This window comes from Cupressus sempervirens, chromosome 4 (genome assembly GCF_028749045.1).
Source record: "Cupressus sempervirens isolate cs-2001-9-10 chromosome 4, ASM2874904v1, whole genome shotgun sequence".
NCBI lineage: Eukaryota > Viridiplantae > Streptophyta > Pinopsida > Cupressales > Cupressaceae > Cupressus > Cupressus sempervirens.
The window spans coordinates 806,372,538-806,396,240 of record NC_143121.1 but is presented as its reverse complement, the minus strand read 5'-3'; the positions used below and the strand labels follow the sequence as shown (position 1 = coordinate 806,396,240).

At 36.9% G+C, this 23,703-nt stretch overlaps 1 protein-coding gene across 2 annotated transcripts in view; it reads right to left on the bottom strand.

Moving 5' to 3' along the window:
- LOC149563845 (Insulinase (Peptidase family M16) family protein) overlaps window positions 1-23,703 on the bottom strand; it is a 170,570-nt gene that overhangs the window by 2,745 nt on the left and 144,122 nt on the right. For both annotated transcript variants that reach the window (XR_016364117.1, XM_089826971.1), the window contains exons 22-23: window positions 22,622-22,723; window positions 16,580-16,754 (exon numbers count right to left, since the gene is read on the bottom strand). Coding sequence is in view for 1 of the 2 variants with exons in the window: in XM_089826971.1 (XP_089683097.1) it covers window positions 16,580-16,754; window positions 22,622-22,723 (277 nt within the window). In the remaining variant the exon portion in view is untranslated. The remainder of the gene's footprint in view (window positions 1-16,579; window positions 16,755-22,621; window positions 22,724-23,703) is intronic.

Genomic DNA, 23,703 nt, shown 5'->3' with positions numbered 1-23,703 from the left:
AACTAATGTTATCCTCTTTTATTTAACTATAGTTACGAAACTCGCAAGATGTCATAATTGACATATTTCTGATGTTGATGTGCAAAATTATTAACTCACTGTATAAGTTATTATTGCATAACAGATGTGTATTTACAGAAAAACAAAACATAATAAAATTTAATAAAAAAACAAATCCAAAAATATATATAACAAAAACAAAAATTTACAGCTAATATCTGCCATTTTTTAAGCTTGTAGATACTATAGATTAACTCTATAACAAAAACAAAAAATTATTGAGAAAAATTAATTCCCAACTCCGCATAATTTTGATTGGAGTCTGGAGTCGATGGACTTTTCTCTCACTACAAATGCAAACAAGAAGCTGAAAGCAACTGAACTAGCAGATGGACTCTCACATAAACAACAAACAAACAATTTTATCCCTCTATGGCTCCCACAACAACCAAATGATATAATCTTTGGCAAACGACTCCCATGGAAAAAAAATGATTTAATCCTTGTGTACAATAGATTCCCAAGACAACTGCAGATATATCATTCAGAGGTCGGGCGGCGACGTTAAATAGAAAAAGAAAACTTTCATTTGGTGTTGTTTAGGTTTTCCTGGCAGCAAATTTGTGCACATCTTCAAACAATTAATTGCAATTTTGTTATGATTAAATGCAATTTTATCCTCATTAAACAAGACTTTTGAGTGTAATAATTGTCGACTATGTTGACCAATTTCAGGCGTTTTTTTTTGGGGGGGGGGAGGGGGGGATCGGGAGCGAATCTGATTCAGGAATAATCACAATTAATCACGGTTTTTTGGAGATTTTCACTTCACTGCTTTTTGAACTCAAGGCAAAAAGTAAAATGGTGTTTAATAATAGTCGAGCAAATTATTATAAGAAGCTTTTTACAATGTCTAACCTCTGATTTTACCCAGGCGTGCTATACTTGACATGAAACAACAAAATTAATTTTTTCTCTATTTTTATCAGTATTACATTTTTTTTAATTATTGGGTTTCTGGCAGGCCTCTTGAATGTAGAATTATAGTTTAAAAAAATTGTTTTGTAATTATTCTTTTTATGATAATGTGAACAATCCTTCCTACCTACCTGCTTTCCCCGACTCTTTCTCATGATGATAGATAGAATTGAAGAATTTCTATTGTTCCTTTATATGCAATAAACAAATCATCATACTTGGACAAATAATATTAACAAGTGGAAATTAACATTAGTGAATGCATCTACTATTGTTTAGGTTTTAGTGTTAATGTTTAGTGCGTATTCGGCAGACGCAGACTTCTAGAGTACTTGGCAAGCCCAAAATTTGCAACTACACAAAAAATCGGTATATACTCGGTAACTAAACAAATACTGAAAATTTAAATCTCAAGGAACATATTATTTTTGGCAAATTGAAGTACAAAACATATTAAATTAAAAATTGAAATCTTAAAGGAGAAAATGAATGGTTTCAAAATTAAAAATTGACATCATGAAACATATTAACCAGCATATTATGTGTCAGCATTTCCACCCATGTTAATCATGTGTCTATAAAAACTTTGAGGGTTATACTTGTGAAAACTCGTCCAGCCAAAAAAATAGAGGACTCGGCAACTTGGAGAGTACTTGCAAACTATGGTTTGGTGCTTTAATTGTGTTCTGTGAGGAGTCCGGACACATCCCAGACCCTCAAACTCACATCCACATCCCTGTGCCTAACAATGCTTTGGTGATGGCAGAGTAGTAGGGGACATCCCTTAGCCATCCTCAAGAAATTTACAAATACTGGTAACGTATTGGAAATGGAGGTTAATAAGAGGAAACATCTAGGAGAGATCTGCCCATCCTCAAGATGGCCAAGGATGTTTAACCATCTCAAGGACAGCTAGAAATCCCTCATGTCAAAATAACAATTCACAGTGTTTATTAATTTAATATAAAACCAACCCAAATGTAACAGTATTGATATTCTGAAGTGCAATACTCTCCATGAATATTTTATCATTCTATCTCCTACATTCAAATGTTGAGCAGTGATACATTTAAATCTTAATTTGTAGCAAATGCAAAAGAATAATCTTCAGCCATAACTAAGAAAACTGTTTCTTTTTTATTTAGTTTGTGTTCGTTGGGTTACACAAAATATTCTATCTCTTAAACATCATTGATTTAAAATTGGTAGAAGAACTGATGACTGTCACAATATTTCATTATTTATAAACAAGTAATTGCAAATGGAGACTTCTCCTTATATAGAGAATAACTGAGAAGAACATAGAAACTTTCTAAAAAGGTTAAGGAAAGTTTTTGTGTTATCTAAAAACTAACTAATGAACTAAATGTCTAAATGATCATTAATATAATATTAAATACTTTATTACCCTCCTTTAATGGTTACTTTACTAAATACCTTGAAGAAGACACAAAGTCTTTTGGTCACAAATACAAAGAAGGTTGCCCCCTTTTCATCAGAACATTCTGCTGCTACTGAGACCCTCCTTGGATCTGCAAAATGTGAATGACCAAGAATCTGTCCAACCTGACGTTGGATAACAAAGCTATCCCTCTAATATCAACTGCTGAAACCTAAATCCACAGTTTTGTGGAAAATTTGGCAAACTCTCCAAACATGACTTTGTCAAAAACCACAAAACATATTTGCAAATGTTCACTCCGGCAACTCTAGGTGTGACCCAAAATAGACTGCAAGAAACTATGATTTTTTGGGAGAAAATCGGCAAACCTTGAAACTGAATGTACAAAGCACCAGTTTTTTCAGAAAAAAATGGTTAGAAACCTAAAACAGGAAAACCTGGGGTAATTTTTTTAATAAAATTTAGAAATCCTCGCTAAAACCAAAACTACTGAACACAATTTTTGAGGTGAAAAAACAATCAAAACCAAACACAATTTTTAAAGATTAAAAATCAATTGTTTACTCACTACGGAGTATCTAGTTTTATGCACAAAGTAAACAGAGATTCAAACAAAACATGAATAAACAACAGTTCAGCTCTAACACATTGCATATAATATTGGCAGAAAAATGTATTCTTTAGTCCATGAAATGTTTGTGCAAAGTGTAACCCATTCCCTGTGCCAATTTTACATATATAAAGCACCTGATGGTTGGTAGAGCATAGCAACCGTCAATTCCTACAACTGTCCAAGAACGCAAAGTATTATTATCAATGATTAAATTATGGCTAACATCAGCCGCCCCACCAACCCCCCCCTGGGCCGGAAAATGTAGTTGTCTTTCAAATGGCAAAAGTACTACGAAGAGAGATGAGAAAATGTCCTTGGAGTAGTGGATGATGTTGGTCACACATGTTGCTGCCAAAGGAGCCTAAGGTCACGGTCCGCTATCATCTACTTCTACCTGGCCACTCTCATCAATCTAAGTGCATCCATCAAATCCTTCTTCATGCATTCCAATTCCCTTGTGGTGGCTCCTAGTCGTGTCTCTGCTGCTGACTACTCCTTCCCAACTCTTGCTACCTTCTCTTCAGCTAGTTCGTTATCCAAGGTAGTGATAACTCTCTTGCTCTACCAATCTCTCTTGAATGGATCTCTCATCCTAGGGCCAATGCACATCTTCTTCCACCATTTGGGTGACTAGGATGCCTACTAGAGCTGAAAGGATGTCTCACAAAATTGTATAAGATGCCCATCATGTCAGCTGCCCTCTAGAATATGAGGTTTGCCCCACTCCATCATCTGGGGTGGTCTCCATCCATATGGGATCACCCTCGGGCTATAAGTTGCTCTCCAAATTCCTACTAACATAATCCCCTTCATAAACTTGAGGAGCCTCAATACCTCTTCTATGATTGGTCACATGTCCAATTGTTTAGTGAGTTCTACCACCCCACGTATTGTAACCACCCCTTCCATTCCGCTAGATACATTGGTTGGATGCGAGGGCATCCCATTGTATAGTTTGGAATCTCTATGGAAACCTCCTCTTGAGTGACCTTCGGCCCAGCATATCCTATTACCCCTGCTTCCTATAGGGAAACATTCCCTTGTTAAGTGTGCCCTTCCTCTATCTCAATGAGCTCCCTCTGCACTACTAGTGGTGCCTCCTCTATCTACTTTTGCTCAATTTCAGTCTCTTTTGTGTGTTGGACCATCACCAATATGGGTGATGGTGATGGGATATCCCCAACCCTAATTTCAAACCTCACCAGGAGATTGTCCATCTCAGTATCATCTCCATCCCCCCAAGCACCTGTACTATGTCCCTTCCTGGCACGTCTCTTCCTTTTGGATCTCCTCTATCTTGGTGTACCAATGTGGTATCCTACTCTCCCAGATCCCTATATGCTTCCTCAACCCTAGTACCCAGTGCCTCATTTGTAGGGGCCATACCTTCTATTGTGGGGATCAATCCTTTGGTCATAGGGGACGATCCTTCAGTCATAGGGGTTGAACCCTTGACCATAGGAACTACAATCTCCATCATGTGGTTCACATTTTTGAAGGAAGGTGCTACACCAATGTTACTGAAGTGGCCCTCATGGCGACCACCATATGCATTTGTTAGACTACTAGTGCAATCCTCTGGTGAGGTGATCTACAACAACCATTCCTCCCTCACTCTCCCCTCCAACTACTTTGCCATCCCCTCTAATGACTTCCCCTCTAGTCATGTCCTCTTCGTCAACACTACCTCCTCTATATGGTGCCATGCAAAACCCTTCCTTCACTAAGCTCTCGCTCTTAAAGGAAGAGATTGCCAATATATCCTCTTCCTCCTGACTACCCTCATTCCCTTCCTCCATACTTCTTGTCATCTCTTACCTAGTTCTCTTCCAAAGAGGTTTTGTTTTGCCCACAACCATGAGAGTGTCGAGATGCATCCAGTAATACATGGTTGTTTTGTACAACTCCACTCTAACTAGTATGAAGTTCCTCCACACGTCTAGTGGCACCTATATCATCAAGGCTTCGAAAAATAATGCAATAGCATGGTGTGGCATCTAGTAAATTTTATGTTTGAGATGAAAGGACTCTCATGCATTCTAATAGCACCTGTCCCCGATTGTATACTCTTTTATTCATGAGGCCATTCATCAACCTAGCCATTCATCTTGCAATATCAAACACCCCATTAGATCTTGTAAGCTTCCTCTTGACCAAATCCATAAACATTCCACTCAATAGAAACAAATAAAGGATATCTTCAGTCCGCTATTGTCATTATTGCTCCACAAGTTGTCCCATTCTAGTTGGAAGAGGTTAGTCCTACAGACCAACTCAATCAATAGTTTCTCTTTCAAGGATATTTTAGATGAGAGTTTCATTGCAAAATAACTCTTAGAAGGGGATGCCACACTTTTCTAAAAACTCTTTTGGTGAAAATGAAACCACCAATGTGTGGTTGAAATATCATATTGTAGACTTGTGGGAATGACAATCATATCCTGCAACTATAGACCACAATAATGGTTCAAAATCCCCAAGATTAAATACAAGCATTATGATTCTTTTGTCTACCTCCACCTTTTGTAGAGGGTCCTTCAAGTAGTGGTTGCTCTAAGTTCTTTCCCACCATGTCCTACACTCACTATCAATCACACTCTTGAATGTAAGTGTTCATAGTTACTGGCTCATTCTTTTGCACCATACCCCGTATCTTCTTACTAGTTGTAGTGGGCAGACCTGCTTAATGCCTTTTTCTTGTCAAGTTCAACTTTACACTTGATTTTGTAACTTCCCATACCTGGGTCAGCAGAATTGTCCTTCATCATAGCTTAAGCAATCCCTCTCCTTCCATACACCTCTTCTTTGTGACCATATTGTCTCGTCTTTTCCTTGGTGCACTACATTCTTCCCTCCCTAGCATTGTACAATGCATTTACCCCGCACTCCTCTAGCATATGATTGTAGGTGTCATATGATTTCTTGTTGAACTCATACGGGTTGTAAGGTGGCATTTTCTTAAGTGGCTCCATGGTGGTATCCACTATGTTTGAGTTGTACGATGATAAGTGCCCTTCTATGTACAGGTCATACGGCGATGGTTAGTGTCACACGGCTATACTTCCGTATGGCTTACTTTGATTGCCCCCTCCATTTGGTTTGATCATACAACTCCCATAGGATGATGCTTTCCTAGCCATATAGTGGCAATATCATATGATAAAGGTGACAATCCTTGACTATCGTATAGTGGTCCTAGCTTCTCCCACATATGACCTTGCCTCCACACCGTTGTATGACTATTGTCCATATGACCCTGCTTAGGTTACAACTCCCACCTTCTAGTACAACTGAAATCCATATGATATTATCTAGTAGCTTTTCTCTTAGGTTTTCCCTCCACGCATCTTCCTTCTTGCCTTTGCAAAATGATTTGGTCTATGGGCAATATATGGATACTCTTTAAGGGTTAGGTTTTTAATAAAACATCTTGTATTTATAAGAAAGATTATTGTTTTATTTTTCTGTAGCAGCCTCTTTTATTTTTCCCATCTTCCTTCACTTTTATTTCCCTTGTCTTCTATAATTTTATCTAATATTAGCCTTTTAACCACTATTTCTCTCCATTTATTTGCCCATTTCTTTTCTTCATTCCCATCTTGTTGACTTTTAATTTTTTATGTTTCTTGATTCTTAAGGTTTTGCAAAATGACTTACCTTGAAAATTTTCTTCTTGTGGTCCCTTGCATCCCTCTTTTGCCTTTGAATGTTTCCCTTTAATTTTTTCATTTTGCTGCGGCTAAATGTTCTTAATTTTTCCAGACTATGGCTTATTTTCTCCCTTGTTCCAATTTTTCGCTTCTTCCATAATTTTGTCGTTTTCTTACCTCAGTCTATGCTTTATCCACTACAAAACTTGACTTCAGATGCATGTTGGCACATGCAAGTCCCTAGGGTCATCTTCTAACGCTTGTTTTCACAAGTCCTCATATATTCAAAGTCAAACGTTTTTTCGACTAAGGGTGTTGGTCCCACACCCTTGTAAGTGATGCCCATATATTAGCCATCATATTTAAGTACGATACTACTACGTTCACCATCAAGGATCCAACTACATTTGATATTACTTTCCACAGTGCATTATAGGTGGGCTATTATGGGGCTTCACTTCTTTCAGCAACACACGTTTGGACAATGTGATCAATGTATCCATCTCCTTCTGCAATTAATAGAATATCTTCTTTTACAACCATCTTTGGGCACACTCAAGAGTAAGACCATACTCTCAAGGTCAATTTCCTCCTCCAAATTCACTTCTCAAACTTCTCCATCACTACTTGCTTCATCTTGCATTTTTCTCTAGCCTCCTCATTAATATCATAAGCTACATAGCTTTCTCATCTTCCCTCATAGGGTTCCTTCCACCTCCAATAGCCATTTATTCTCACCCATAATATTGATGGGCCAAACAGTGGGCTTGTAAAATATTTGTGTACCTAAGTGACAACACCACCCTCAACATGTTTCCTTGCCAGTCACTCATGTGGTACCATCATGGGTTTGGCCCAGTCCAACTCTGGTATATATGGATCCTCTATGATAATTGGATCTTCTTTAATCTCTTCATTGTTCTATTGTGCAATCTCCTCTAGTTGCATATCCCAGCATATTGATTGCTATTTTAGCCTCTCTCTCTTCATAAATTTTAAGTTTTGAGTCATTCACTAGATCTCTAATATGATTATTGTCCAATGTAAATAGTTTAATTGCACCAATCAATCCCACTTCCTTGACTTTATATAGTCCCGTCCAACGAACTCAAGACTTCTCATGTCAAAGTTTATTACAACTATTGTACTTGATTACGAGATGTCCCGACCAAAAGTTCATCCATCAGAGATGTTTGTCATGCCAAAACTTTCGACTCTGTTGGACCGCCTTTGTCGCCCTCTATGTCATCATACCTATTCATCCAACTTCATGAGAGCAAACAATCATTCCTTCAAACTCTCACCATCCACAAGCAAGTTTTCTACTACAATTCTCAAGCTCACTACGGTGTACTCTGCCAGTACCACTAACTATTGACCATACAATAGCTAGAAGGGTATGTGTCATATCATCACCTTGTATGTGGTATGGTACGGCCATAGTATGACAAGAAGCCTCTCTCCCCAATCTTCTTGTTCCACTTTGCATGCCATGTACATAATTGACACCAAAATTTTGTTTGTCAAGTTGTGGAGTATCCTAAACTCAATTGTCAGGGTCTAGATTACTTGGTTCACAAAATGCACCCCTTGGTCACTTGTGAGTTGAATTGGTATCCTGAATCGAGTCACAATTTGTTTGCACAAGAATTTGCCACACTAAGGGGGGTGTTGTTTGGTAGTGTCCTTGCCTCTACCAATTTCTTGAGGTACTTTGTGGCCACTACAATGTACCAACACTAGTGCATGTTGCATACCTTTAGTGGTCCCACAAAATGAAGACCCCATCTCTTGAACAATTTATGTGGCTGCAAGGGAAACAAGGGCATGAAACCTCATTTTAATGGTTTGCCTAACCTTTGGCAAGTATTGCAACCTAGTACCAACTCTCTATTATCCATATGCAAGGTCGGCGAGCACAGTACTTCTAGTAGTACTTTGTCTATCATGGCATCCAGCCCCATGTGACCTCCAACCAGTCCTTTATGCGATTCCTTTAAGATTCTAGTATCTCTTCCTGTATTATAAATTTTCAAAAAACTCAATCCAACCCCATCTTATACAATTGCTTGTTGATGAGTTGGGAGGTCTTACTTTTTACGGCTAGTTTGCTCCTTTCACTTAGTGGCATGTCCCAAGGGAACATGGAAGTAGATAGGTATTGGTCAATGTTTTCATGCCAAGGGTTAAGGCCGCAATCTTGAATAGGTGCGCATTTAGAAAGTCCTCATTCCTCGTAGTGCCTTGCCTAATTTGATCCTCAAGAGTTGGTCTACAATAACATGGTTCTTCCCTATCCATACCACAATATTCAAAGTAAGCTCTTGGAGTAAGAGTAAACCCCTGCTCACCCTTCCCTATATGAATGGTTTGTTTACCAGATACAACATTGCTTGATGATCCACATAGAAAGTAAAGAATGTGGCTAGTAGATAATGTTAGAATATTTGTATGAAGTATACTATGCAAGTGCTCCCCCCTCTGTTGCATTGTAATTTCACTTGGCCCTTGAAAGCAACCGGTTGACAAAGAATATGGGATGGTCCAACCCCCTTGCACTGGCTCATGCCAACCTTTGAAGTATCCACGTGCATATTGAATTCCTTGCCATAATTGGGATATTCCAAAATGGGTACACTTACCAGCCTAGACTTGAGTTCTTTGAAGGCCTCTCATTCTGCTCCTCATACAAACAAATCACCCTTCCTCATCAACCCGTCTAATGGAAATGATATCTAAGCAAACCCTTTGATGAACCATCAATAGTAGCCCACATGTCTGAGAAAGGATTTTATCCTAGAAACATCCCTTGGACTTTCCATTTGGATGATGACCCCTATCTCGTTTAGGTTGATCTTCAATCCCTTCTTGTGTACTATGACCCAACAATTTACTCTCAGGTACCATTAACCGGCACTTCTTCGGGTTGATCACTAACCCTACTCTCTAACATCTTTACATGCACTCCTTTAATGTCCTGAGATAAATCACCTTCCCATTGTATATGGACCAATCGTCAAGAAAGGTCTGAAGTTGCCACCCACATTTTGTCAAATATATGTAGTATTATTCTTTGAAATGTGGCGGAGGCATTACACTCCCTTCCATGTCAAACTCCCTGCCTTCAAATTCTGAAGTTTGATACCAATCCATGGTTGACTGCCTGATTCTACAAATTATGTACTTCTTTCCATCACTCTCAATAGCGAGTGTGTTCTAGTTGTGGTATGCTTTCATTGTGATCAACCAACCCTTCCAAGGAGGGCATGTTCCACATTCTCCAACAAAATGACCATGAAGTCAAGAAAAATTGTTGGGTAACAATGATTACCTTTTGGGCCATGAATGTTCTGATTGGTTTGATGGCATGTTCGACGATACCTAACAAATAAAAGATTAGCAACTAGATTGTCGGCATGTTGAGGGCTTTCCATGTATCCTCAAATAGTATATATATGCTAGAGCCTTTGTCCATGATAGTATTTGTTAGTCTCCATCTCATTATTTCCATTTCTACCATTGTTGATTTCCTCTCAACGCCTACAAACAACACAGATCTGTGGTGGGACCATCTTTATGTTCCTTCATCGGCTTTCCATTAACCTGGTTGTTTGTGTTGTTACAAACTATGTTGGTAATGACCACCTTCAATTATGGCATGGTCTCCAAAATGTCTGACATCTGAACAAAATGATGGCTTGCAACATCTGTTTGACGATGTTCCTTTCGGAATTCAATCGTTGGTTAGTGTCAGCAACGTCATGTGGTGTTCTTTGTTCCTCCTCCATTGTCCATTCAATATCAGCCTTGGCTTTCCCCAAGCTCTCCTTATCTATATAGGGATCAAGGTATGTCACTTTCTTGGCTTGTAGCTTGGTGATTACCAACACCTTCACCTTTGGGTTTTCTATTCTCAACATGTTTACCCCTTTTTGTTTTAGGTAGTCACTCTCCTCATTGTTACCTAGACCACACCATTTGTGCGGCAAACATCCACCTCATTGCTCACTTTGACAATCTCATGTAAAGTGACCCCTCGTTACATCTCTTAACAATGGATCATGGATTCACCCTTGCATCATATTGGACCCCAAAATACAAATATTATCAAAATACAAATATTATCATTTATTTTATTTAACGATGAGGACATTACACCTGGTTGGCAAGATACTCTACTACCTCATCGGGGAGTGGTAGGTTTCTAGCAATCTCTTCTCACTCTCGCCTCATACATTGTGCTATGTGCTCCTTGTTGGTGGACCTCCGCCTCTCACAACACTTGAATTGACACTTTGTCTTTTGCTTTGTGGCGGGCTTTGAGATTCCTCAACTATTCTCTACTATTGACGTCGCCTCTCACTTTGTTCCTTGGTTTGAAGAGATCTTCTCACAAATGCTTCTCCTTCTCTATTCTCTCTCTCCTAATACATCTTCTTTTGTCTATGTTTGGCATAAGAAGCATTAATTATTGGAGTTGTCGAAGGTACAACATCTATTTGTGTCCTTGTACTTATGTGGTATCTATTGTGTGTTGTTCCCATTGCTTCTCCTCTAACCATTCTTGGAATCCAATCAAGTTGTAAGCCAACAACCTTGGAAGGCTTCCCAAAAGATCATATGCTAGAGTGTGCACTATGAGTTTCACACGAACCATGTTAGCCAAGACCTCTCTCTTGAGCCTTCTGCTACACGTACTAATCAAGTAAAACTTCCCATATATGAACCAAGTCCTCCATTAACTAGTCTTCTCGGGTCTCTTCCTTGTGTCTGCAATATCATTGTCAATATTGATCGAAAGTGTAACCTATTATCCTACCATCTCAATTGTTTGCCTTTCCTTAAACCTCTAGGTCTAATGAGGCAATGATGCCAAAATGTTTACTTCATACCAGCTATCTAGTTTTATGCACACAATAAACATAGGTTCAAACAGGACATGAATAGACAATAGTTTAGTATTAACATATTGCATATAATATTGGCAAAAAGATGTATCCTTTATTCCATATAATGTCAATGCAAAGTGTAACCCACTCTCAATGCAAGTCTTCAATACATCATGCACCTGACGGTTGGTTGAGCATACCAACTATTGGTTCCTAGACTTGTCTGAGAACCCATTCGTAATTGCATTAACATCATAACCCAAAAAGTAAAATATTATTATTGACTAAACTGTCTTAACAAATACCCTTTTACAAAAAGATTTTTGAAGCAAAAAGTTGCACAAAACCCTTAATAAGTTTTTACGGAAAAATTTACAAAACCATTTTCATAATTTTGAGAACTTATGAAAAATCAAAAAAACTTTTTTAGGAGAAAAGATAAGATAAGATAATAATATTAATGTCCAACAAAAAACCACATGGCTTTATGGGACTGAGCATACAAACAAAAGAGCCGCCCAAAGCAGGAGCACCAAACGGTGATTGAGAAGAAGAATAAAACAAGATACAAGACCAAAAAAACCAAGGTAAGGACTAAGGGTCCTTCCTTGGTACAAAGAAATCAGTCACAGAAGGGTATAACCGTGAATGATCCAAAGTCTTAGATCCTTTCTGAGAGCTACTGTATGAATGTTGCTGCCTGGAAAGACTGGTGCAGTGTCAAACCAATCTGGAGCGAGTGGTATTGGATGGCCTTTTTGTTCCCCGTGGTGAAGACAGGGGGGAGAAAAAGGTGGTGATAAGCTGATCAGAGCACTAACTTTTTAGGACAAATTATAAAAACCAACACAAAAACCTTCACACAGCAAAACATTAGACATTGCATGGTAAAATACCTGCAAAAATGGTCAAACTTCATCATGCAGTAAAATAAGTAAACACTTTGCACATAAAACAGCTTAGCACATCCAAGTACATGCAACCCACGAAATCTACAAAATTTGCTCAAAACAAGAAATCATGCAACCAAAACCTTTGACTAGGCTCACGATTTTTGGTAAAAACTTTTTAAATCCACCAATGAATTTGTAAAGTTTCTTTTTTCATTTTACAAAACAAATAATAAATTCTATGTAAAAAAAGGTCATGAATTTTTCTTTAAAAATTAACTAATATTATAGAAGCCCATTGACCCACTTTGATACCATGTTACAATATTTCATTATTCATAAACAAGTAATTACAAACTGAGATGATGCCTTCTTACATCAAATAACTAAGAATGAAATAGAAACTTTCTAAAGGTTAACAAGAAAGTTCTATGTTATCCGAGAACTAACTAATGAACAAAATATGCCTAAATGATAATTAATATAATGTTAAACACTTTATTAATGATGATGTGAATGAGATTGTTAGTGAAGTAAATAAAATGGACATTAAAGAGTGTTAAAGGTTCTCATTCTTCTGAAATTCCAAACACGGGCTCTACTAGAACTCCAATAGACCATTTTGCACGACTTCCATTCCTCTTAAAACAATTGCAGAAAGCACTTTCAACCCCAGAATACCTTTGTTGCAATTTGCCATCAATTTAAGCACTTATTAGGGTGAAAAGTAAAGAGGCAGCAACAATTTATTGTGTTATAGTTGCAAAACCAATTATCATGAGAGCTATAGTAGGGTTGGACACCATTCCTTGTGTGAGAGTAGACATGGGGTTAGAGTCGTAAAGGCTGAAGTTTAACATTGGAATCATGGATTCATATGGCAAAGTTGGAAAGACTGAATAAGACACTAGAACTACTAAGAAACATTCATCCAGACTTCCAATTTATGAAAGAGTATTGAAATATTATTGAATATATCAAGTGGAGTGAGTTTGTGATAGAAGGAAGAGGAGGCACTTAAATTGTGGGTGAAAGACATTAAATGGGTGGGCTTATTGAATTTGCCAAAAAACTTGAGCATGTAGATGGGTCCAATTGCCAAAAAAAAATTATGCATGTGCCACCCTCATTTCATTTGGCAAGGGCTCCTTATTTCCAAGGTGTGTTGAGAGAAGCATTAACAGTTGGAACCTCTCATATTCCCCCATAAAGAACACAGGTTACGTAGTTCCCTTCTCAATAGTCAATATTTAAACATGAACATATTGATTGAGCAGATCAGATAACCATGGCTTACAAGTGGTTTTCACATTATCACAGACAGATGAATTAATATTCAGCATTGGCTACTCAATATTATCATTACATGTCCTATCGGTTCATTCTTTCCTGGACCTATTGTTTGCTGTAGCTAATGATTTTTTTCGGAGCACATATGGATGTTAATCACAAGTTTGGCCATTTTTTAAAAGGCCATAGAGAAAGCTGAATCTCCCAATATTGTGCAAGCTGTAATAATTCAACTCATATTAACAAGTTAGCTGGTTTGATGGATGAGAGTGTTTATATACATATTTTTAGCACACCCCATTGTGTGCATGTTTTGAAAGACATTTGCAAAATAGAATGATTGAGACAGCAATATCCAAAACAAACAGACATTCTAATGTTTTCATATAACCATCAAAGTTCACTTGCATTATTCTGATCTTATTTAAAGAAAAGATTCTTCAAACCAGTTCATAATAGACAAGCTAGCTATTTTGCTACAGAGGGCACTGAAGCTGCAAGCTGCTCTACAATCCATGCTGGTTTGTGGAGACTTAAAAAGTGGGCTGAATGAAAGGCTAAAGAATGCTTGACGACACTTGATGCTTCAATATTAGGTATGAGATTTTTAATTAGATATGTTCTTAGGAATCGACCTTCTACTTTGCTTTTATTAGTTTATCTTTAATGTCAAATTTTAAGTTTAATATTGTTCATATCTTATAATATTTTGAATATTGATTGTCAATAAGTTTGTTTTCGTATCACTGCTTGTGAAGGTAATCAAGTATATTGATATAAACTCTCCTCGTCTTGAAGAGATTTATGAGACTTTTGATAGCATACTTGATCAAGTGAGGTAATTAGTTCATGACTACTGCTCAGAATAGAGTTCAGTACCATAGATTTAGGCCATGTAAATGTACTTTTATAGTAGTCATAATTCATTCTCGCATCATATTAATAAGAATCATACACAATATAAAGTTTATTTGCTTAGTTACCGGGTTCGCACCTCCAACCCCACACACTTACACAGGGTAGGGGTACGCCCGATTGCGCATAGGGTACACACTATGTACACAAAAAAATTATTTAAAGAAAAAAAAACATTTTTCAGGCTCAAAAAAATACCATAAAAAACAACCCTTGGACCATAAATTCACCCTAAACAAATCACATTCACTGATTGATGAAGATAGAAGAGTCGGAAAGACAATTATTATTTTAGCTCATCAATTTCATAATTCTAATGATTTTCATTTGAATTGTGACTTTGAACAAATATAATGTATATTATATTGATATTGCATAATATTGAAATTCTTAACTATCAATTGGCATTTTGGCATCGATCGGTGATGAAGTATCATACAATCAAGTGTATTTAGTTGTACAATTCTGTATATATCTTTTAAGAATATTGGGTATATGTGTGCATGTATATATATTGCCCAAACCCATGTACCCAAGGGCAAAACATTTTGCCCATACCCACGTATTGTGCCCTCGTACCCATACCCGTGCCTTAACCCGTACTAGCAACTTGGCTCATTTAATAGCCTTTGATATCAGTAGTACTGGATTGCATGCCAACAATTGGAACTTGTTTGTCCTTGTGTCTGGCAGGTGCATCATGATGATCCTTACTACGTGATCCACGATAATGTAAAGAAAACACTTACAGATTACTGGGCCAGGACAGCTCAGACATCATAGAGTAGTCTTAAGAAATGAGGTACAAGTATAACCACTACTTTTTTTCAAGCCTGGACACAATAATAAAGAGCCTATAGATCACATGAAATTACGTGAGAACTCTGATAATGGTTCTCTTCCTGTTGATTCTTCCTGCACATTTACTTCTTGCGTTGGCTTGGTTATTATGATCACTTGGACCACCTATGATCATCAATTCTTCCATACTACTTTATTGTTAAAAATTGGGCACATAGTTAACAAATAACAGTTAAAAACATAAACGGTGCACTTCAAATATAATGGTTTTAATTTTTAGTGTAAAGTCCATTGCCTACAGTTAATAGAAAGACAACCACCTAAGAAGCATTAAGATATGACACAATTTAGGTTGGACCCTAGAAAGGTAACCAAATGGTCAATGCAATTTAGCATTACGATACTATTTCGTGTATTTTATACTGCATTATAACATTTTTCTATTTTCTTCCGTCACAAGTGAGCTTCATAACTGTTGAACATCTATGAGTACAGTGAAAAATCACAGGATATTTTTCCAGGTCAACAGTAAAATGATTATCTGCATTTTTTAATGAACTCATAAAAAGCAGATTACTGATTACACATTAATGTACCTGCACGAATATTTAAAATTTGCACAGAATCAAAGAGAAGGCATGTGGAAATTATAGGGGTACAAAGTTAAACTTATCTTAAGCAATAAAAACTACAAAAGAAATCTGTCAATGCAATGCAAGAAATTTGAAACTCTGAGGCCCATCAAGCTGTTGTCCCCTGATAGAATAGAGCACAAATTTGAACAAAGACTCATGTTGAAGATACGGCAGACACACCCTTCCTCCCCATCCTGTGTGAAGCAGCTAGCATGTTAATGGGACTTGGTACAAACAAATAGTTGACTTTTCATGACTCAGTCATGTAATTCAAATGCAAAGAGAGGTTTGGCTTCTCAGCTAAGAAAAGAATCCTAAGAAGTAGGGCAGAAGCTTTCTTCCTGAAAATTATGCAGCCCTTCGGCATTATTTAATAAGTATGGAACTTTAAAAACAGCAATGAACTCTATATCTGGCATTTGCAAACATAACCTGAATTGCAACATTGTTTGTAGAGAAGATGTGTTTACAAAATTATTTCCCTGAAATTTCAGTTTTACAAAAGTTAGAAGGTACCTCCTTCATCCTCCATTTCTACCCCAGCTGTATCTTCACCAACTTGAGATCCCGCTACTCCAATACAGGTGAATAATGAATCATCGTCCACATTCAAGTAGCTATATGTGTGGTACACATCATCTATGGTTGTACTTTCATAATAAGAAGCAAGATCTCTGATACATGAAATATCCTGATTGAAAATGATATGAAATTAGCCATCAAAGGAAAATTGTTCCATTTAATCATACATTTGTAATGGACTATAAAGAGAACTTTTCAAATTTTCATTTTTTTCCCTTTAGTTTGCCTAGTATCCAGGATATGGTTATTGTTAAAGCTAGGTTCACGTAACATACATGAGATGATCATATAGTAACTGTCAAACATGAGAAAGATATGAAGCACTGCGTAGATACAGATATAATTGTAGGATATTTTCAGAGGATATTTATTATCAAAATAATCCATCATAATTATATTGTTATTTACAGCATTTGAAAAGCTGAAGTAAGTGACTAGCCTTCAGAACCAAAAAGCCATGTTGCTTGTGAATAGATTGCAAGTGTAATATAATTCCAATGGAAAGTAAAATAATAATGACAATTAAATTAGGTATTAACTTTACTGCCAATCTTATAAATAAGCACAAAAAAAAAATCTTGACCAGAACTCTTTAGTTACATTCTTGGAAAAAAATGGCTGTGCACATAATCTCTGTTGAGTAAAATTAATCATGTTGAGTGAGTAAAATTAATGATGTTGACTGAACAAAATTAATGAGAAGATACTATAATTCAATGTATTTATAAGGTGGAACAAATATGTAGTGTCTATCTATTCTCTTGTTATAGACAAACATAATATGGCATGAAAAAGCACCCATGCGATTCTAGAAAGATGCTTCCTGTTAGGAGCCAGATGCTGCATACTAAACTAACTTAGGCAATAAAATCTAAGCCTGCACTTTTGAGCTTTTGTGAATTATTCCCCAGGAGGTTCAAACTATTTACCTAGTCAAGGCCTATATTTATGTTCTAGCCATTGATGTGAGACATTTCATACTTTTTCTTCATTCACATTTGGGTGTTGCTTTTCTCCAGCAGTCATTGGGCCTTCCTTAGTGCCATTTAGTTTCCTCACAAATGATAGTGACAAATTTTAAGTTTATTTAATCTGTACTAAAAACACTGTTTTCTCTGTATTGCCTTGCTAGACTATAAGGCATTTTTTAAATCCCTCATATGCAAATTTTACTAATTTGCACCAAAGGAACTGCATTCTCAGTCGAGGATGCCAATATTTGCAAATGTTTTATGTAAATGCAAGTTCATGGAGTGACATTCTAAATTGCAATAGAGCATGAACGCATCCCAATTGATACAATACGCTAAAGATGGTTTTTAAACTGCAGAAATTAATTTATTATAATATGAGTCAGGTGATTGATCTAACTTTTCATATTGTATCTCCAGAGCAGATAAATTGTTTATTCTTAAGCATATCAGTATCCTAAGTTACCTTGCACAAGATTATTTTATGTTGCAGGCATATGTAAATTTTCTCACTTTAGTCACACAAATACACTCCCTATGTCGATTGCATATCATTAAGTAACTATTGTATGAACACTACCATGACAGTTTGATGTTAACCATGGTATAATTATTTAAAATAGTGTAACTGGGTATCACTGTGCCTAACAGCTGTCATAGTGTTCACTAAATTTAATTAATGAAGTTTGAAATCAAGTGAAATCTAAGAAAACCTACAATCTATATTACTTTGCCCTAAAATTTGTATGGAAAAGGGCTTAGGGTTTCTCTATCTGGTGCAGGCTCAAATGTAGAACTGAAACATCCTTGAGTTCATCTGAGGTTCAGCCTCAGCTTCCCTGATTGTATTCCACATTTCAGCAGCCCTGATAAATTAACATTTGTTATTGTCATCTACAATGCAAGTGATAGTAAGTGAGATAAGCGGAAGGTGGATCTGCAATAGAATAAAGCCATGGACATTCCAGAGCAAGTCACGAGATCCAAGTTCCAACCATGGGGGATCCGAGGCACAGATTTTTTTTCCCACTGTAGAGGGATGGGAAGCATTACTTTTAAAACGCTGTTAGATTCACTGTCCCATACATACCGCCCCAGGCATGGATTAGTGTTTTAAGTGACACCTTAATTTGGAGGCTTATAAGATATATGACACCCAAAAAAAAAAAAAAAAAAAAAATCCCACTGTAGAGGGAAGGGAATCATTACTTTTAAAACGCTGTTAGATTCACTGTCCCATACATACCGCCCCAGGCATGGATTAGTATTTTAAGTGACATCTTAATGTGGAGGCTTATAAGATATATGACACTAAAAAAATTACAACACATAAGATGTAATCTTAATTTAGTTGTCCTGCATTTCTTAGTATATAGTTTGCTATGATAAAAGTGTCTCAGCTATATTTATTTTTATTTTTTAACATTACTCTCTCTCTCTCTCTCTCTCTCTCTCCCTCCCTCCCTCCCTATGTGTACTATGTTAACCCAGGTTTCCCCGGGTTTCCAGGATGGGAGTGTTACAAGATTCAAGAAGAGTTGGCAAATTAACGGATTTCCGGATGATTCATTTACTAACAGAGGAACAAATGTGTTCCTTATAAAGAATTACAAGGACGTTGTTTCTTTTAGAAACAACATAGACTGAAGACGGAATTAGAAACAAAACTAGAGACAGGATAGGAAACATTCCTATCTGGACTGAAGAAAAAAGAGGCGGGATAGGAACCATTCCTATCTAGACTGAAAGACAGACTACGGACAAGTAGTTGACTATTATAGAAAGTATAAGATATTATCTTAATACCCTCCCTTAATGGTATGACTCAAAATAGGTTGCATTTACAAAACTTCGTTTTTGTGGAAAAAACAGTAAAACCCAGAATCTCAAGCAACCTTGCGTATTACAGACAACTTGAAAATGATTTTTGAGGAGAAAATCAACAAACCCATAAAAAAACAGAAACAGATTCAGAAGGCGAAAAATGCAGCTTCGCCTTGATCAGGAAGCTCGACAACTTGTGCTGTTGGCTGGGAAGCATTTTGCCTTGCTTGGGCAGCCAAACGTTTCTCGCACTCAAATTTCATATGGCCGAACTTGTGATAGTAATTACACTGTACATTTTGCTTCGTAGAGCCATCCAAGGATTGAGCAAAAGGTTGATGCTAGGAAGGCTGAGAAGACTGATGGTTGCCAATGTTCTGTTGAAAGGATTTTGCAGCAAAGGCTTGCTCAGTGGAGGTGGAACTGGAGCTGCTACCAAACTGTTGTTTCCACCGATCTTGCTGAAGCAACAGGGTGCAGAGATCAGTGAACTTTAGATCAACACCAGTAGATGTGATGTTGAGAGTCTCCATAAAATGCTCATAGGATTTTGGTAAACTCCGAAGAGTGATTACCACAATATCCTCTTCCTCCATCTTGCGACCGATGGCAAGTAACTGATCACGGATTTCCTGAATCCGATTCAGGTGTGCCTGGAGCGAGGTGCGCTCATCCATGACAATAGAAAACAGAGTGTTTTTCAGAAAGAAGGCTCTGCTCTTGTCAGAAGTCTCATGAAGACCTTTTAGATGTGTCCAAATTTCGGCAGCTGTCTTGCCGGATGGAATCTGAGAAAGCTGGTCATCAGCTACGGATAGTTTGAGAAGCATTACTGCCTCTCGATTGTTCAGATCCCATGTATCTTGATCAGGACCCGGAGAAGTCGGACGCTGCGTAACACCCAGAACAAGTCGAGCGGTGTTGCGATATTCGAAGATTGCGATGATGCGCTACTTCCAGGTTCCATAATTGCGACCATTGAATTTGGAATTATGTTCGAGCAGAATATTTGTCAAAGATGCCATGGCACGTTTTTCAATGAAAACTGTGAAAATCTGTGAAGGCACGTTCTTCGAGGCAAAAATACGAAAGACTCAAAAGAATCAGAGAATGACCCAGAAGAGGGCTCGAAAAACCCAGAAAGAATCTGCTGTCGTTTTCTGGATCTGCTGGCTTGAAAATTGAGGCACAAAAATCAAGGCACCCAGAAAAAACGGACAACAACCCAATTGAGCTCTCGAAAAACCTAACAAGAATTTGCAAACAAAATATTTTTTCGACCCCAAAAATTAGGGTTTCGAAAAAAAACGGCCCTGACTGAAAAAAGCTTGAAAAAACTTCAGATTTCTTGATAAAAATGGTGGTTTTCAGTCGACTAAAGCTGGTCACGGCAGTATGGAGGTCAGAAAACCGACGCCTTGAGGTCAGGCACAAGAAAAAACGACCATGAAAAATGCAGATGACTGATTTCCAAAATCCGAGTCGTCTAAAGAAAAACGCAGAGCCGTTTTTGGTGTAAAATCACTGACGATTTTCCAGAAAAACTGCACTTTTCCCCTGCGAAAAATACTGTGTGAAGATCCAGACAGATGCAAATCGTGCGGGATGCAGAATTTTTTTTTTTTTTTTTTTTTCAAACCTGGCCGAAAACTATTACAGTTGCGATTTTTGAAAAACTCAACAAAAAAAAAACCTAGTCGAAAATCTGAGGTTTTTAGAAAGCAAGAATCACAGAATAATTTTGAAAATTGGCTCTGATAATTTCGGAAAAGAAATTATAATTTTCGAAAAAATTAAGAACTATGCTCCGATACCATGTTACATGATTCAAGAAGAGTTGGCAGATTAACGAATTTCCAGATGATTCATTTATTAACAAAGGAACAAATGTGTTCCTTGTAAAGAATTACAAGGACGAAGAAACAACGTAGACTGAAGACGGAATTAGAAACAAAACTAGAGACAGGATAGGAAACATTCCTATCTGGACTGAAGAAAAAAGAGGCGGGATAGGAAACATTCCTATCTAGACTGAAAGATGGACTACAAACAAGTAGTTGACTATTATAGAAAGTATAAGATATTATCTTAATAGGGAGTTGGGGGACAGGAAATAGGAAATGGATTTCTGGGATGGATGTTTTATGTCCCACAGCAAAGGACGCCAATGTGGACAGCCATATAAAAAAGGGGAGATTTTAAAACTATATAAATCAATTTTAAATATTTGTATGAAAACATGGATACAGCATGCTTATATAATTATTAAACCTTCACATATAACATTTGTGTTAAATGATTTAAATTGGGAGCACCCCTGAGTGGAAATCAAACAAATTATCAAAATTCAAACATTAATTTTATGGGACAGCCATAGGATGAGTTTTTGAAAGTTTCCAAGTTTATGAGACAGGTCAAATTATGCTAGAAATGTGTCCCCAAGTAACACTCTGTGTGTGTGTGTGTGTGTGTGTGTGTGTGTGTGTGTACGTGCACGTGTATGTGCATGTGTATAAATGTAATATGTATGTACATTATATTTTCTATTTATATATTTGCAAATATTATTTTTCCTATTGTAGAATATTTGAACTCAAAACCATCTACAAGCGCCCAAAAGGAACTACCAACAACCATGAAAAACACAGAAAAACACAAAGCTGTGCTTAGATAAAATAGGACCCTCCATATAGCATTCAACCTGACAACTCCCTGATCACAAAGCCATCCCTTGCTATGTATGAAGTCCCCTTAGCAACACCATTAAAGAGTATGTATGTGTGTGCGCATGCCTGGCCATGCATGCATGTGTGCATGGGTATATGAGTGTGTGCATGCATGCATGTGCAAACGTAATTCAGCACCAGAAGGTGTGTTACCATATCCAAAGTTATAAAATACAGCCCAGAAATAGGCCCATATATCGATATGTTGATACAGCATCCATATTGCATCTGGGAGTACCAAATCTAGTATCTGATACATAGAATACAAGTATCTAGACAAGAGAATTGACGGATAGCAAAATATGTCATAACTAGGACTAAAATGTTTATTTGAATGGTCAAATTGAGCATTAAACAAGTTTCACCTCAGAAGGATGTTTCATTTAAGCAACTAAATGGTGTTTAACATCTAATACAAAATATATATTTTTCAAGCACAAATATTGATACCATACCTTCTTTCGAACAGAAGGAGATTGCAAGTGTGTAAGCAGTCCCAACCAATAAGGATTTGATTTAATATCAGACTCATGCCTCATCAACAAGGTTCTTTTTGCCTGCAGAATACATTTGCAGCCAATTTGTCAAAACTGAATAAACTCGCCATCAAAGGCTAAAAGAAATTAAGATGAAGAAGGGCAATGCCAAAAAATTTAACCAGAGGGAATGAAACCACTTGCAAAATTAAGGTAAGATGTGTGTCAGCATAAAAGTTTCATTTTGGGTGGCACATTTTCCTCTATTTATCATATAAGAATATTAAAGTCACAAGATCAATTATTTACCAAATCCATTAAATTAAATTCAAGACTGCCAAAAGATCTATTAATGACACTCAACAATCAATTATCACTATTAAATTATTAATAGTCCCAACCATGCTGCAACCAAGCTAACCCTCAAAACCTAAAATATTGTTTTTAATCATTGAACTGAAATTTAAGTAATCAGCAGTAACTGAACTATCTAGCTATTGCTTTAAATGAAAATACTCGAATGAACACCCATTTGCAACTATAAGGCCAGTAAGCTGCAAACCAAGCTAACACTGAAAACCTAAATTATTGTTTTTAATCATTGAACTGAAATTTAAGTAATCGGCAGTAACTGAACTATCTAGCTATTGCTTTATATGAAAATCCTCGAATGAACACCCATTCACAACTATAAGACCAGCAGTTTTCCTTAATAAATGTTCAATCACAATGGATACTGAATGTTTATCAAGAAACATTGATGCAAGAAATGAGATACAATTTCTTTTAATAGTTTTCTTAAGAAATATTGCCAAAATCAAATCCTTCCAATGATATAAATTAATGATTAGAATTCACAACAATCGCTTTAAGTTCTTATGTTGCCTATCAAAGATTCTAAGTGATCTATATAAGAGAGTCACCATCAGCTAGGAGGCAACAACACGTATCAATTCCATCAAATTGAACAATAATTACACCTAACCTTGGCAATTGAGACGTGACTTATGTATTCTCAGCTATATAGGTCATCACGACTTCTGCCAGGTACCAAGTACAGT